Raw genomic sequence first — 14,727 nt, 5'->3', positions numbered from 1 at the left:
GATGTAGGTTGACTATACTCTGCCTCTTTGTCCTCCTAGATCGAACTGTTTGCCATCTCACTATCCTTGACCAGATGAGTCTTCCAAAACGGCTCTTAGTCCTCTCGCTGGGGAATCCTCCTGCGTATGATGGTACCAGACACAGTGTGGGCCATCTAATGCTGAAGCTGGTTTGCACACGGTTAGGAGCACAACCAAATCGAACGAGCTCCTTCAACACCCACGAGACTGAGATCGATGACACCAGAGTAACGTTCTACCGTGTACCTGGATACATGAACGAGTCCGGGAAGAGCTTGAATCCCTTTTATAAAATCTGGAAATCACGTACTAAGAAGGAAATTGAGGATACAGTAATTATACTACACGATGAATTGGATGTCGATGTGGGGAAAATCAAAGTAAGAAGCCCTGGAAGATCACACCGTGGACACAATGGATTGAGATCTATTCAAGCCAGCTCTCCAATAGGCAAAGATTATGTCTCCTTCCAGATTGGTATCGGAAGAAACTATTCAGGAGACCGTCAAACGCCAGGCGTTGTAGCCAATTACGTGCTGAGTAAATTCACACCAAAAGAACGGCTGACCATAGAATCCGAAACTCTTGATAAAGTAGTCGATGCTATCAAGACATATGTTTGAATTCAATTCTTAAGTGTTGCTCCTGTGTATATATACATGTAAACTTTAAGTGAAATTTTTTTTTTTTCCTTCCTACTAACAATGTTTTCAACAGAACTTCCATCTATTTCCACAGTTTTCACAGGTACAGAAAGTCGTTAGAGGTTCATCGGCAGAACGTGTTTGCATTTGATAGTATGACACTTCACGCTTCTTGCATTTACCACAAACAAACCGGTCTGTGATTGCCCTTTTTTCAACGGCACCCTGGGCATGAAACAAGTTTCTTTCTTTCATACGTTGCATCTCTTCCTTCAACGCCGCTGGCGCCAACTCGGCACTTGTCATGGATACCAACCTCTTTGGTAGAAGCGATCCATTGAGAATCTGCTCACGTAATGAGCTATTTTGTTTGTTCTTGATGTTCAGTATTAGTGAACGTAACTTGGTACGATATGAATCGCCAACACCATTAGTGCCGAATATCTCTTTTTCAATGGAGATAGATCTCTCCAGTATCAGTTCCGACGACAAATCGCTATCAACCGCCAATGCTGTGTATAATGCCGCTATAGAACGATTACGAGTCGTATCAGGATAGATTTCAATTTTGACACCATCCGTTGTTGGAGTTCTGTTGACGGGCTTCGTCTTGGAGACAGTGTTCGGCAAGTGTGTATTGGTGGCGTCACCCGCTGGCGTTGTTGATGCCATTGCTGCCGTTGGTGTTCCAGATTGCACCAATGCTGCCTTGGCTTGACCGGGTTTCCGCTTTTCCTTCTTCTCCATAGATACCACATCTTTCCACTTCTTCACTATCTTCTTAACCAGGGACACCACCCGGCTATCTTCGTAAGTACGTGCCTTGTTCACGTGGACACCTACCTTGGTTTCTCTCAATAAGGATTCTGTGGCGTTGACTTCGTTGTCGAGCTGGTGCAAGATAGCCAGAACATCGTCGGTCGATTTACTTTCCAAAGCAGCATCGAGACTCTTTACGGCTGTTTTTATCTCAGATACAGACATAGACATATTCAATTGTATAAGAAGCGGGAGAGGATACGCAGCTCAACTGTTAACTCGCCATTATACAATCCCCCCTTGTTGTGCTTCACTTGTATATTTGTCTCAGTTTTTCCAAATTTCCAGTGCATGAAAACTGGAAAAAAAAATTTTTTTTCAGTTTACAGAAAAATTTGATTTTTCTTTCTATTCAGTTGGAAAGAGTTGCAAGTGTTAAAGGAGACACAAGCCAGAATAAGGAGAGCCAGGTCCGTTCGACACCAACGAGAAAACCAGCAGCAATGTCTTCATCCTGTGTGCTATATGTAGGGGCAATCCCGTATAATTGGGACGTTGATGTCATCCAGAGTGTTGTTTGTGGCTCAGGACCAGTTGTTGATGTCCGATGCATGATGGACAACGCTTCGAAGAATAAGGGGTTCTGCTTTGTGGAGTACCTCACTCCCTTGGACGCCTTGAACGCACTCTCGATCTTGAGCAAGGTGAGAATCGAAGGCCGCAAGAAACTGAGAATCGAGTTGTCGAAGGAAGGATTAAGGAATTCCCAACATTTGAACAAACCGGTTCTTAAGTTGAACCGGTTGTTGTTGCCGTCAAATGTCATACTACCGCCAGAGATGCAGAAGGTGCCTGAAAATGTCGGTGATATAGACGACGACATGGACTTGCAGATTGTTGACGACAGATCGCACATTCGTTTATTGAAACGTTCAATACGAGACAACCCAGATATTAAAGCAATGGCCTCTCAAATGATAGCCAATGGTATGGACCTACGACAAATATCGTCTTTGATATCGCAGTTCAACGCCAAGAATAACGTACAACAGTTACAGAACGCCCAACACCAGCATATACAGCAACAGCAGCAGCAGCAGCAGCAACAACAACAACAACAACAACAACAACCGATACTTCCACAGCAACCAATACCTTCACTTCCATTGCCTCTGCAACCATCGAAACAACAGCAACAGCAACAGCAACAACCTCCACAACCAATAAATGCTTCATCTTATCTCCCCGCTCCAACGCCGTCAATGCAAACTGCACTTCTACCGAACCAAGACCCAATTTCAAAGACTTTATCTACAATCCCGCCCGGTGTTTTGATTGAACTTTTAGCAAAGCTCAAGCTCTTGCTATCCACCCCTAACCCAACACCACAGACGTATGCAGAGGCAGCTTCGATTCTTAATGCGAACCCAAAGTTAGCTGTGGCTGCTGCCCAAGCTTTGCTATTGATGGGGATCGCAGACCCTGCCACGGCTACATCAAACGCAGATATACCACAAGAATGGGCTACCTTCCCGCCTCAAACAATAGCCAAACTCAGGCTCCTCACACCGCAAGAATCGAGTTTAATCGCCCAAGTTCTACAACTGACTCCACAGCAAATCGCTGTTCTCCCTCTGAGCGAACGTCAAATGGCCACCCAGATAAGAAACGAGTACCTATAACTCCATAATAGTAGAAATCATAATAAATACTAGGTTCATTATAGTTTGTTCTTGAATATCTACAACTACATTTATATATATATATATATATATATATATCCGTCCTTTCTATAATATGGTAATCCTTCAAAGTGCGTATTTTTCCTTTCACTCTGAAATTTTCTCATGTCTTGGCTATCCATTCTTTGGATTTATCTGATTTGCCACTAATAATGGACGATATGAACGGGCTAGACGGATTGGAGAGTATACTGGAGTCTCTCACTGGGAAAAAGAGAGCGTCCAAATCCATCTTAGAAAATCTGCACAGGCTTTCCGATGTGGAACTTGAGAATATAGACAACACCTGTTCTATATGTTACGACCAATACACTAAATCGACAGATTTGGCACCTTCGGGGATAGAAGGCTATGAAACGACGGATCCGCCAATTTTCTTTCCGGTGGTGGAGACAGCCACTTATGTTACAACTGCTGACTTCTGTGATCCAAACGCTGACCATTACGCAGTCAGGCTACCTTGCAATCACATTTTTGGGAACTCTTGCATACGTGAATGGCTGAAAAACAACGTATCATGTCCACTATGTCGCCGAGAAGTTGAAGAGAAGCGCAAGACATATATGTACAAACGTGCAATCACTGAAACTTACGTCCCTGTAGACTGGACATGCCCACTTGGGCGTGGTGAGATTAGATTATCGGATCCTCCATTGACTATGCCTGTACCAGGTATCGGCATGTCCAGTGGCCAAAGAACAGGGAGGGATCCCGATGCAAGTGGAAACTCTACTGGAAATTAAACACTAAATCAAGGTATACCTATATAAGACATACATACATATACATATATGAATGTGCACTTTTCATTATCCTTAATGGTTTACGATATAGCAGCTAGTTGCTCCTCCAGGCTTTTTCCTCTTGACTATACACTTTTGTTTCATCACTCTTTAATTTTGAAGAGTCTTGAACACGGTCACTCTTTTTCGGAACACGTGCTAACCAATAAAATAAAAACATAAGCATCAAATTGAAGGCAATAAAACAGCTGAATATTCCCCAGTCTCTCCATTTGGTGCCATAATGTGCATGGATTCCTTCCAAGAAGGAATTTGTGTTTGAGGTTGTGCAGAACCCACATAGACCATCCCTACTACCAGCCAAATACCCGCCAGCTTGAGATATCCTTTCGGACAAAAACTCCTCGCAACTCTTCCCCGGTACCGGTCTGACATATACAATTTCTTTGGGTTCACAAATTACCTTGGCATTGCCAACACCGGTAGAAACCAACGAGGAAACCCAATATGTAAAGGGGTTGAACCAATACATAAAAGACCAAAATCCAGTTGGGTACTTCAATGTACCACAGAAATTCAAACACATGATAAATAGCAAGTTAGCCAAATTAGCCCCATTTTGTTCGTTTTCAATGCCCGCAATACACATCAATCCTAATGATGAGGCATAGTTGAATAATCCTATAAGTAGCAACCAAGCTAGTGCACCTCTTTCATGGACAGTGTTGGTTTCACTTGCATTCTCATAGAATCCAATTGGATAATACCAGCAAAAATATGATATTGTACCACACAAAAGATTCCACGGAAATTCTGCTGTCATTTGAGAAGCTAAGAAAATCCACCAGGTGAACGTTTTAGATGGCCTTTCTCTTGACTCATAAACTGACCTTTGTTTCATGTACAATGGTAGCATCTGTTGAATCAATGTATTCACCATAACCGAAAGCATAAACACAGATAACATTTGGTTTTGTAATCCCTGTAGTGAAGTACCGGCTTTAAAGAAAGAGAATCCACTGAATATGGAGTTGAGTGTACCGAGATATAACTTAGACCAAATATATTTTGGAGTTCGCCAATACTGCTGTATAACTCGAAGTGTAACATACTTGTATTGTGTTGCATACGAGGAAGCAAAGCTACGTTTCTTTTCGGGTGATGTGTCAACCTCCTTCTTTAACAATTCTTTCTCCATCTCTTCTAGTTCACTCACCACTGCTTCTCTCTCACGGGAGGTCATCCAAACCTGAAAATAGTCCTGCTTGGCATGCGACCCTGGAGCTGCACCAATGACGCTTAACATCCACTCTGCCGGATTAGCCTCCGGTGGACATTTTTCGGCGCCATGGCTTTCAAAATAGTTAATTAGTGTTTGACAGTTTTGACCCAAATCACCAAAATAAACAGTACGTCCTCCCTTAGCAAGGAACAACAACCGATCAAATTCTTTCAACAATATTGCCGACGGCTGGTGGATTGTACATAAAATGGCCTGTCCATGATCAGCTAATTTCCTCATCAATTGACAAATTGACCATGCGGTTTGAGAATCTAAACCTGAAGTCGGCTCGTCCAAAAATAACAATAGTTTAGGTTTGGCAGCTAACTCAACGCCAATGGTTAGTCTCTTCCGTTGCTCAACATTCAATCCTTCACCGGCAACACCAACCACAGCATCTGCATACGACTGCATTTCTAAAATGCCAATGACACTTTCGATATATCTATCCTTTTCTTCTTTACTTATATCCCGAGACTGTCTCAAATATGCAGAGAACCTCAAAGCTTCTCGAACAGTCGATGTTTCCAAATGCAAGTCCTGTTGTTGAACATATCCGGTGGATCTTTGAAATGACTGGTCTCTCAATCTACCATTAACAAACATAGAACCAGAAACAATTCCCATGGTGACTCTGTTTGCCAATACATCTAACAATGTGGTTTTACCTGCTCCCGACGCACCCATCAAAGCTGTTAGAGTACCAGGTTTCACCCATCCATCAACATGGTTTAAGATTCTCCGTGTTTCTGATTTGATCTGAATTTCATAGCATACATCTCTCCAATGGAAGATATCAGTGCCAACATCAAGATCACTAACATCAGCTTCACCACTTACACTATCTTCACTGGTGGATTCCCGTTTTTCAATCGATGTGGCAGCCTCAATGTCATTACTGCCGCTCAGCTTACTGCCTTGCTTTCTCAATTTCCGTAACTTTGATTGTTGAAATAGAATGATTTCACCCTTTTGCATGGCACCTTTATTGATTTCCACCAACCCTATATAAACGCCTAAAAAGAACACGACAAAGCCCACAATGATTCCAAAATTCCTCCATCTGTGTGAACTGGAATACTGGTAGTTTTGTTCCATGTAATCTGTTCCATTGATGTAGTCATAACCCGGTAACGCACTAACTACGCTGCAAACCTGGTACTGTAAATCTAAGTTTGGATAGCCAGGAATATAATCCGAACATGCAAACCTAAGCCCTGAAAACTCATTAGTAAGTAGAGCCTCAAATGCGTATGCAACTGGGTCAATGTAATTGATCCACCTAGACCACCCAAGCATGGACGGAATAGGGAGAGCGAATCCCGTATAAATAACCATGGCTGTCAATAGGACAGCGGCGGGCGGCATAGACTCTGCTAAAGTTTTGAAAATGGAACCAACAGACCTAAAAATGTGAGACATTACCAATGTGGTAGTAAAGTTGATCAACAAGTAAAAAAAGAACCTGCCTGCATTTCTTCGGAAATGAACCATAAAGTAAAATATAATATTAAAACCAAGACATATTGCTATTTTTGCCGGAATTTGTGTGATAATGGATGCAAGAGCATCCGCTGATGGGTGGTATAGCGCAAAAGTTTTATGTTTCTCCACAATTGGTCTGGCTTCAAATAGTGACATAATCTCTAGCAAAGATGAAAATGCATTGAACAACACTGCAAAAAACATCGCAGCAGAGCGATAGTAAAATGTGCCGGTTGTTGCAGATAAGTTGTAAAATAGAGAAGACAAAATCAATCCCATGATGATATTAGAAATAACTGAAAATAGCATGATTGAAGGGTCTCCAAGTATTCTCCAATAGTCTCTCAAACATATGTATTTTATCTGCATCCAATAGGAGACACGAAAAGATGATTTGGGTGTTGTATGATTTGATTGTTTGGTAACATGAGCATCATGAAACTGATTTTTGGTGTTGAATTCCTGACACGTTTTAAGGTACTCATCAATGTCCCCCACAAGCGTAGTATACTCATCACTATTCCTCCAATATGTTGCAAACTCTAAAGGAGTTCTGGGAACCTTGTTCTCAAAACCCTTCTTTGGAACCCTTTCTGCACTAGATGTAATTGAAGTTAAGAAATCTGCTGTGGTTTGGCGCTCCGGACATTCATAGCCCATGGTCTCAAAGTACTTCTTTGCATTAACCGCAGAGCCAAAATAAATCTGATAACCCTCATATAACAATAGCACGTTATCAAATAAGTCGTAAGCATCTTGAGAACATTGATAAATAGCTATCAATGGGGTACCGTTCAAAACATGAGCCTGTGTTTTTAAAGCCCGGACGAATTCCAACGCAGTTGCGGCATCCAATCCTCGTGTAGCATTATCCCAACATTCAATACTAGCACCACATATTGATGCTTCTGCAATAGAAACTCTTTTCCTCTCACCACCAGAAACACCCCTAATATAGTTATCACCAACCTTTGTGTTAATCGTGTGAGACAAACCATATGTGGCCATGTAAACCTCTGCTATTAGTTTTGCGTAGCTTCGTCGACTGGAACCTGGAAACCTATTTTGAGGGGTTCTCATCAAGGCTGCAAATTCGAGAGTTTGACCAACAGTTAAGTGTGGGAAATGGTTATCCGTTTCAGCTGAAAACATAACCTCACCTCTATAATGTTTGACTATATCGTTAGGTGTCAAGCCATCGTAGCTTATAACTGAATTCTTGTCAACTTTGAAACCATAAGTTTGTGCAGCAACTGTTTTCAAAAAAGTGGAGCACCCGGCACCAGGTCTACCCAAGACGACCGTCAATGTACCGGGCTTGATGAGAACATCCATTGATTTCAAAATCTCAAAATATCGGGACTTGTCATTTTTACGAATCGTATCCATATATAAGTCTCTGCAGATTTTGAATGGATAATTCAAAAAGTTTGACTGATAATCAGCATCTGAGGAAACACCACGAGCAACCAAGTTTTTTGCGGCAAACCCCAACGTTGTTGGTTTGTAGAAGTCCGGATTGTTCTCAACTAACCTTTTCAGGTTGTTCACCCAATACTTGGAGCTAAACTCATCACTGTTAGGATCTAGCCGTGGATCTTCAGTTTCAAAGGGATTAATACCATCAACATCGGGGACATAGGAGGTAGTCATTTTTCTAATTAACTCTCTGTTGGGTTCATTTTCAGAAAACTCTCTAGACAATTCTTTAATGCTTCCCTCAACTTGCGGGGTGAATCCTTGGTATTCACCCATTTCATCGTCAACATCAATGTGATCTAAACTCATTGGTTAAACTAGCGTCTGCAAGAGAAATCTGAAATAATTTATCTGGTGGCTATAAAATCATTGCTTGAGAAAGGAAGGAAGGGGGGGGGGGAGACTAACTTCATTAAATAAACTTTCCACAATTGCATCCTGTCCACAGACAAGAAGCCCTTGCAGCACAGCCACATGCATTTTTTCTCTCTCTCTCCATCAAAACAATGGCGGAGATAAGATTTTCTATGAGTTTGAACCGAGCCTAAAAGCAAATAATGTGAAAAATCTACCCTAGAGCACCCAATTCAGCCATTGTTATGGCGAAAAGTTCGGCGTTAGTCATAAGAGCAGCTTTGCAAATAGTGACAAAAAAGGTCCTTGTATTCACTAGCTCCGAAATCCTGTTTAAATTAGGCTTTGTTGTATTGGTGTATTACTAATACATATTTATTTGGAAGTATAATAATCCTTGGCAAAACAGATACACAATGTGCACGTTTTTTTTATGGTAAACCCAGTTGTGTTTACATGCCCCTTTTGGAAATTGGAGGAAACAGAAATCTCACTTTCTTTATGAGACGAATGAAGTTGTGAGCACATGGGTTGTCGGGTCCTCCCAATTCCAGTAAACTTTGGTCTAATCTAAACATTTTAAACTTGACATGGGTTTCCCTATGTTTTCTTTTGTACGGGTTGCAAGAAGTCAGAAAAAAAAAAAAAACAACCTGAATTATATTAGCCGCTAATTTTTGCTCTTGATCCTAACACTAAAGGTCTGTTGGTTTTCAGGTTAGTTTTGCTAGGCCAATTAGAAGTAAATCCCGTCTTCTTAATCAAACGGGAAACGACCATTTGGTTAACGGTGTTGTAGAATTTCTTTAGGTTTATCGTTTATTACTCGAATCACATATACATGTATCTATTTGTGGTATACATACGCACATGTTTCAAAACCATTGTTTCTACCTCTGTAGATCCACAACACATACTTTATCGCACTTACTCCCACCGGAAACAATGGCCCATTTGACGCCCTTTGCAGACTCTTTCGACAAGGCATTGTATATGTTGGCAACATAACTTCTAGCCATATCCCTAGCAACACCACCAACTCTTCTCTTCCATTCATCTGCTTGTTGCACGGATGTGATGGCAATCATGTCAAGTACGTCTTCCTTGGCATCAATGACAAAAACAGGGGCGTTGGACATTTGGTCCATTAAATCAGAAGCAGCCTGTTTGTATGTGGCCTCAAGAGCCCATTTCTCCTTTTTGTTATTCTTCTTTGCATTTGTAGCAAAATTCGGAACAACAATGATTTTATGGTTTTCCTCTAGAGTATTAATGTGTGGTTGCAGGGTGACATTTGCTGATAGGCATGTACTGGGCGAAGATTCTGCGTTGTTCTCAGTACTACCTACAGATTCACTTCTGAGAAAATGCTCTAACTCGAACAAATCAAGTTCAATATCAACTTTCCTCTCCAAGTTCCGCAACCGTAGTGGTTTATACCTACTGGGCTTCTTCGTCTGAAGACACTTTAAATCTGCTTGAGCTTTTACAAACAAAACAAACCTAACATTGCTTTCTCTAGCTTCGATCATCATATCTTCTGCATTTTGTTTTTTGACAACATCAGCGCTAAACCCTAGATCCCACAACTTACTCAATATGAAGGGAACAACCTCTTTCAACAACGTGCTAGTAAACACCCCAAGTAAAATATCACATCTTGGAACTTTCCAATCAATTTTAGTCTTAAAATTAGGTTTCTTGAACCTGCCACCTTTCAATGATTTTTCTTGCTCAAACATCTCCAGATAACCCTTTGTGGTGTTGAAAAGGAAATCCCATGCAACTCTTATTCCAACAGCATTTGGTAAAGACTTGGGCGATTTACGTCTAGCTAATGTTTGGACTAAGCCGCCATATCGACCACCTGCACCAATAATTGATTTGAATTTGTCATCGTGGACAATAGCAAACATAATACCACTCTTGTAAAAATGGGCGTTATATCCACTAAATGGACTGATTTCGATACTGAGGTTAACACCAAACATTTCAAGATATGTTATTACTTTCTTGAGATAATTCAGTGCAGTATCAACACGAGTTAGCAAGGGACTGTCCAACATTAACTTGTGTAACTTGATAGAACAGTTGGCTAGATTCATTGAAAAATTAAATTGGTCTAACTCATTCAGAACTGTATTTGATATATTTAGCTCTTGTTTTAGAATGTGCTTTACTTCATCCATTTTCTTCGTAAATCCAATCTCTGCTAGCAAACGTGCCACAATAAACACTTGCGCACTATCTATACCGCAGTGTTCCAATACTGTTTCCAATAAACCGCAATGATTCAAGATTATCTTGACGTTACTTGCTTTCAAAAATGGGAAAATGTCAACAATTTCACTGCCAACTAGAACACATTCTGCATCGTATAAAGGCAAATATTCCGTAGGATCGTTTGGATTTGTGACTATGTCAAAATCTATTTCTCTGAATTTCAATGGACCTGCGCTTTCATCTTTCACATTTGACCTGTACACACAATCAATTCTGTAGACTTTAGGAGTTTTTGTTTTTTCTTCTTCACCCAGCATTCTGGCAAAAGGTAAGGTTAAATCATACGGTAATTGCAAGACTGTGCCAGACCTGTCTAAAACTTGATATAACGCATAATTAGAGTCATACATAGGATTTTTGGGGAATATCTTGCCACTTGTATCGTTAAGATTCACGGCACCATGCTTTTTAAAAATCTTTTCTAGTTCTTGTGTAAGTTTGTCTTGAAGTAGTACATCTTTTGTACTTGGAAGTACTGTCCCATCTTTGAATAGAGAATCTTTGGCAAAATTGTAAGGCTGGGTAAATAGTATATTTCTAGCTTGGTGATTCCACGAAGAAGACGGATCCACTAGTGCATTTAGGGCCTCTTTCATTAAATCATCTTGTTGTTCCACAGTAATTAAGCCACTACTTAGCAGCTTTTCCGCCGATGGTCTCAAATCTGGATTGTGAACAAGTAGCAGTTTAATTATTTTTTTTTCTGTAGAAAGTCTGGCAGAGTCAAAATCCTCTGGAAAAACAATGGCTGGTAGTTTTAGGTGATTGATTGTAGTGATTCTTTGCATTGTGGTCTTAAAAGGATATATCATTTCAAAAAATATAATACCAAGTGAGTACATATCAACTTTCTCGTTGTAAGTACCATTACCGTTTTTTATTTCAACTGCAACATAGAGTTCCGTACCAACCTCAGATGTCAACTCTTCGGATCTGTTCAGATCTAATTTTGAGGGTGACGAATTTACAGAAGACGTATTATGGACATTTTTAGCTAAACCAAAGTCACCAATTTTAACATTCTGATTTTCATCAATAAAAATATTGACTGGCTTCAAGTCTCTATGAATAATCCCCTGTGCATGGATATGCATTAAACCTTCCAAAATTTGCCTCAAGAGCCTCCAATAATTATCAGGCTCATTTGGTAACCCTTGTCTAATCAAATCATCAAGAGTTCTATTTTCACAGTATTCCATTTGGATGAATAAGACGGATTTCTTTTTGATTTTGGGTTTAGACACTTTCAACAGGCCCTTTGGTTTAGCTTCACTTGAATCCGGAGTACCAAAGTAAAAAACATCATCATCTCCGTCATCATTGCATCCATCTTCATGTTCGTTTCTATGACCGTTATATCCATCGTTGATATCGCAGTCATAACTTACAGAATGGTCACTACCGCTCTCTTCTTCTTCACTTCGACTGAAGTTAAACTCAAGTGACTGGTTGTAACTTCCAGAAATAAAATCACTGAAGCCTTGGCTGTTTGTTCTGGTATCACTCAGCGTCCTTCCAGTGAAGGAAAGATCCTGACTTTCACTTTCTTCCTCGGAATCATATTCGTCGCTCGAAGAGATAATGGCATTCGATCTTTTATCCTCCCCATGATCATCCTCCAACCACGCAGCAAAATATCTCACTACATATTGATGGTTCAACCTTGCCAATAACATCACTTCATTCAAAATCTTCGCCAATTTGTCCTCAGTGTGTCTGATTTTCTTAATGGCATATAACCTACCATCTAATCTATTTCTTGCCTTGACAACTTCACCAAAACCACCCCTTCCTAAAACCCCAACCTCTTCAAAATCTTGTGCATATCTGGAGTAAAATTTAGGCTGAAAGGCAGACATTCCAAAGGACTCACGTTTCAGGCGCCTGTTTACTGGAGTGGCCAATAATGCATGTGAATCTGGACTGCTATTTGATAATTCATTTCCTGTACTGGTATCTCTTAGGAGAGTGTTATCAGATCGAGTGAAAAGAGCTTCCAACGGGGAAGCATTTGATGACAGTCTCAAAAATTTCATGGGTATTAACTCTAAAGGATCTGGCCTTTTTTTAGTCTTGAATTCAAAAATTGCACGTAAGAACTCATAGAATGAGTCGTCCAGCTGAGAACATTCCCTCAAAAAGTTTTCAGGATCTTCAAATTCGTATACTACGTCAGTACCAACTATCATTTGTAAAACAACTACCCCTAAATCCCAAACATCCGTTTTTCTTTGAGGTTTAAGAAACACAGCAGGGTTCTTGGGACTTTTCCTTTCAGGTGCAATCCATCCGCTTGTGGTGAACGGTAAAGTTTCGCAATGCGGAATAACATTTGGATAATTGTAAAGCATATCAAGTAGCGTATACCCGTATGCTATACTTGAAAAGTTTGCTCTTGGCGTTTCGGTGGAGTTTGGCGAATTGATCGATATGGAATCTAGAGTTATACATCTGTGGATAAAACCCTGTTTGTGCAAGTTTTCCAAGTGTTCTAATAATTGAATGGTCCATTCTCTTGCCGTATTAATGTTAACATAGGTTATGGACTGGAGCAAATCACCCAATGTCTCTGAGTATTTGGACAAGATTCTAACGGTCCAAACGGTACACTTTTCTCGTTCCGGACCATGCTTTTTGGTTATTTTCTTAGCGGCCGAATTTTCCAGAGATTCAGTACCATTACTTGAAATCTCCTTTTTCTGTATATGGAAAGCAATCACATCATCTTGTCTCAAAGCTGAAACTGCATTCAGTTCTTTCTCCAACGCTAAAATCCATTTTTTACCTTGGCCTGTTCGCCAGAACGAATTGTTCAACTCAACTTCCGTCAGAAGATACTGTAGATCTTTCTCGTAGCCTCTTTTATTCCTACCGTATTTTCTTCCTATTCCCAACTGACTTTCGTCGTTCATGATTTTCTCAATTTGCTCATAAGCCGCTGTTCCCTTTTTTATGTATGGTTTCACCATGTATTGTTTCGACACATCCTTCAATAAACCGTTAGGTTCAATAGGAACAAAACCCGTGACTGCTTTAAAGGAAAAGCTTATCCATCCTAGCTGGGCTTCTATTGACTTATCAAAAACAAAACTAAACAACTCATCATTTGAAGGTACTAGGTCTGAATCCTCCAAGTCATTAGCATAATAGGAGTTTGAGTGGCCACTTGACATGGGCACAGAATTTTCTCGTTGTTCAGTAAAATCTTCAAAGTCATCTGTTGATGCTTTGTATCTCCGCTTCAATTCCATATCTACCATTTCATCTAATAATTCTTGCTCCTTCTCTCTTTGGACGGCTAAAGTTTCTTCTTCCTGCTTATTCTTGCGTTCAAGTTCAATCTGTTCTTGTAGAATACGTTGTTTGCGTTCATCTTCAAGGGATCCATTCTTAATATGATCTTTTATTTCCCCCAAGTATTCTATTATCTCACTACACATCGTGAACACAATTGGTTGTCCTTTATAATCTTTTATGATTTTTTTACATATATCAGAAATTTTGTTCATTTGAGAAGCCAGTATATTCTGGGCATTGGTAAAACTATAAATTGGTGGTGATAGTGGATAAGTGGCCGTAAATTCCACATTCAGTTGGAGTGAACAAACTTTGTCTTCAGATGGATCAGAACTTAGTAAAACTGAAAATTTATGCAGGGGTTTTTTATTCCAGGCACTTGAACTGGGAGTTTTGTCCGTGAGCAAATCCGGATATATGGCCTTCAATACTTCCCATTCATCCTCCTGTTGTGTTTCAATATCCATGGTTTGTGTGCTGGTGAAGTTTATCTCAAGGACAACTAAGATATTTGGAGCAGTATGTATGTAAAGTTGAATGATCAGCCTCGCTTCACGTGCGTTTTAGCAATTTTGACCGTTTGTTATTAACGATAGGTGTCATCTTCTCTGCTATTACCTTTTATGAACTGATTTGGC

General features: G+C 40.2%; 6 protein-coding genes across 6 annotated transcripts; 3 read left to right on the top strand and 3 right to left on the bottom strand.

Moving 5' to 3' along the window:
* Positions 1-74: 74 nt before the first annotated feature.
* Positions 75-644, top strand: C5L36_0E05540 (uncharacterized protein; the record flags this gene model as incomplete). The annotated part of the gene is made up of 1 exon (XM_029468115.1): positions 75-644. One exon carries the CDS (start codon positions 75-77, stop codon positions 642-644), a length of 570 nt encoding a protein of 189 aa, XP_029323975.1.
* Positions 645-731: 87 nt separating this feature from the next.
* Positions 732-1,655, bottom strand: C5L36_0E05530 (uncharacterized protein; the record flags this gene model as incomplete). Its single annotated transcript, XM_029468114.1, has 1 exon — positions 732-1,655. The coding sequence occupies one exon, from the start codon at positions 1,653-1,655 to the stop codon at positions 732-734; it is 924 nt and encodes a 307-aa protein (XP_029323974.1).
* A 272-nt stretch (positions 1,656-1,927) lies between these two features.
* On the top strand, positions 1,928-3,106 carry C5L36_0E05520 (uncharacterized protein; the record flags this gene model as incomplete). The annotated part of the gene is made up of 1 exon (XM_029468113.1): positions 1,928-3,106. The coding sequence occupies one exon, from the start codon at positions 1,928-1,930 to the stop codon at positions 3,104-3,106; it is 1,179 nt and encodes a 392-aa protein (XP_029323973.1).
* A 212-nt stretch (positions 3,107-3,318) lies between these two features.
* Positions 3,319-3,909, top strand: C5L36_0E05510 (uncharacterized protein; the record flags this gene model as incomplete). The annotated part of the gene is made up of 1 exon (XM_029468112.1): positions 3,319-3,909. The coding sequence occupies one exon, from the start codon at positions 3,319-3,321 to the stop codon at positions 3,907-3,909; it is 591 nt and encodes a 196-aa protein (XP_029323972.1).
* Positions 3,910-4,003: 94 nt separating this feature from the next.
* On the bottom strand, positions 4,004-8,464 carry C5L36_0E05500 (uncharacterized protein; the record flags this gene model as incomplete). The annotated part of the gene is made up of 1 exon (XM_029468111.1): positions 4,004-8,464. The coding sequence occupies one exon, from the start codon at positions 8,462-8,464 to the stop codon at positions 4,004-4,006; it is 4,461 nt and encodes a 1,486-aa protein (XP_029323971.1).
* Positions 8,465-9,399: 935 nt separating this feature from the next.
* C5L36_0E05490 (uncharacterized protein) lies at positions 9,400-14,556 on the bottom strand (the record flags this gene model as incomplete). Its single annotated transcript, XM_029468110.1, has 1 exon — positions 9,400-14,556. The coding sequence occupies one exon, from the start codon at positions 14,554-14,556 to the stop codon at positions 9,400-9,402; it is 5,157 nt and encodes a 1,718-aa protein (XP_029323970.1).
* Between the last annotated feature and the right edge of the window lie 171 nt (positions 14,557-14,727).

The sequence above is a fragment of the Pichia kudriavzevii genome, chromosome 5 (genome assembly GCF_003054445.1).
Source record: "Pichia kudriavzevii chromosome 5, complete sequence".
NCBI classification, from domain to species: Eukaryota; Fungi; Ascomycota; class Pichiomycetes; order Pichiales; family Pichiaceae; genus Pichia; species Pichia kudriavzevii.
This window is presented reverse-complemented; position numbering and strand designations above follow the sequence as displayed.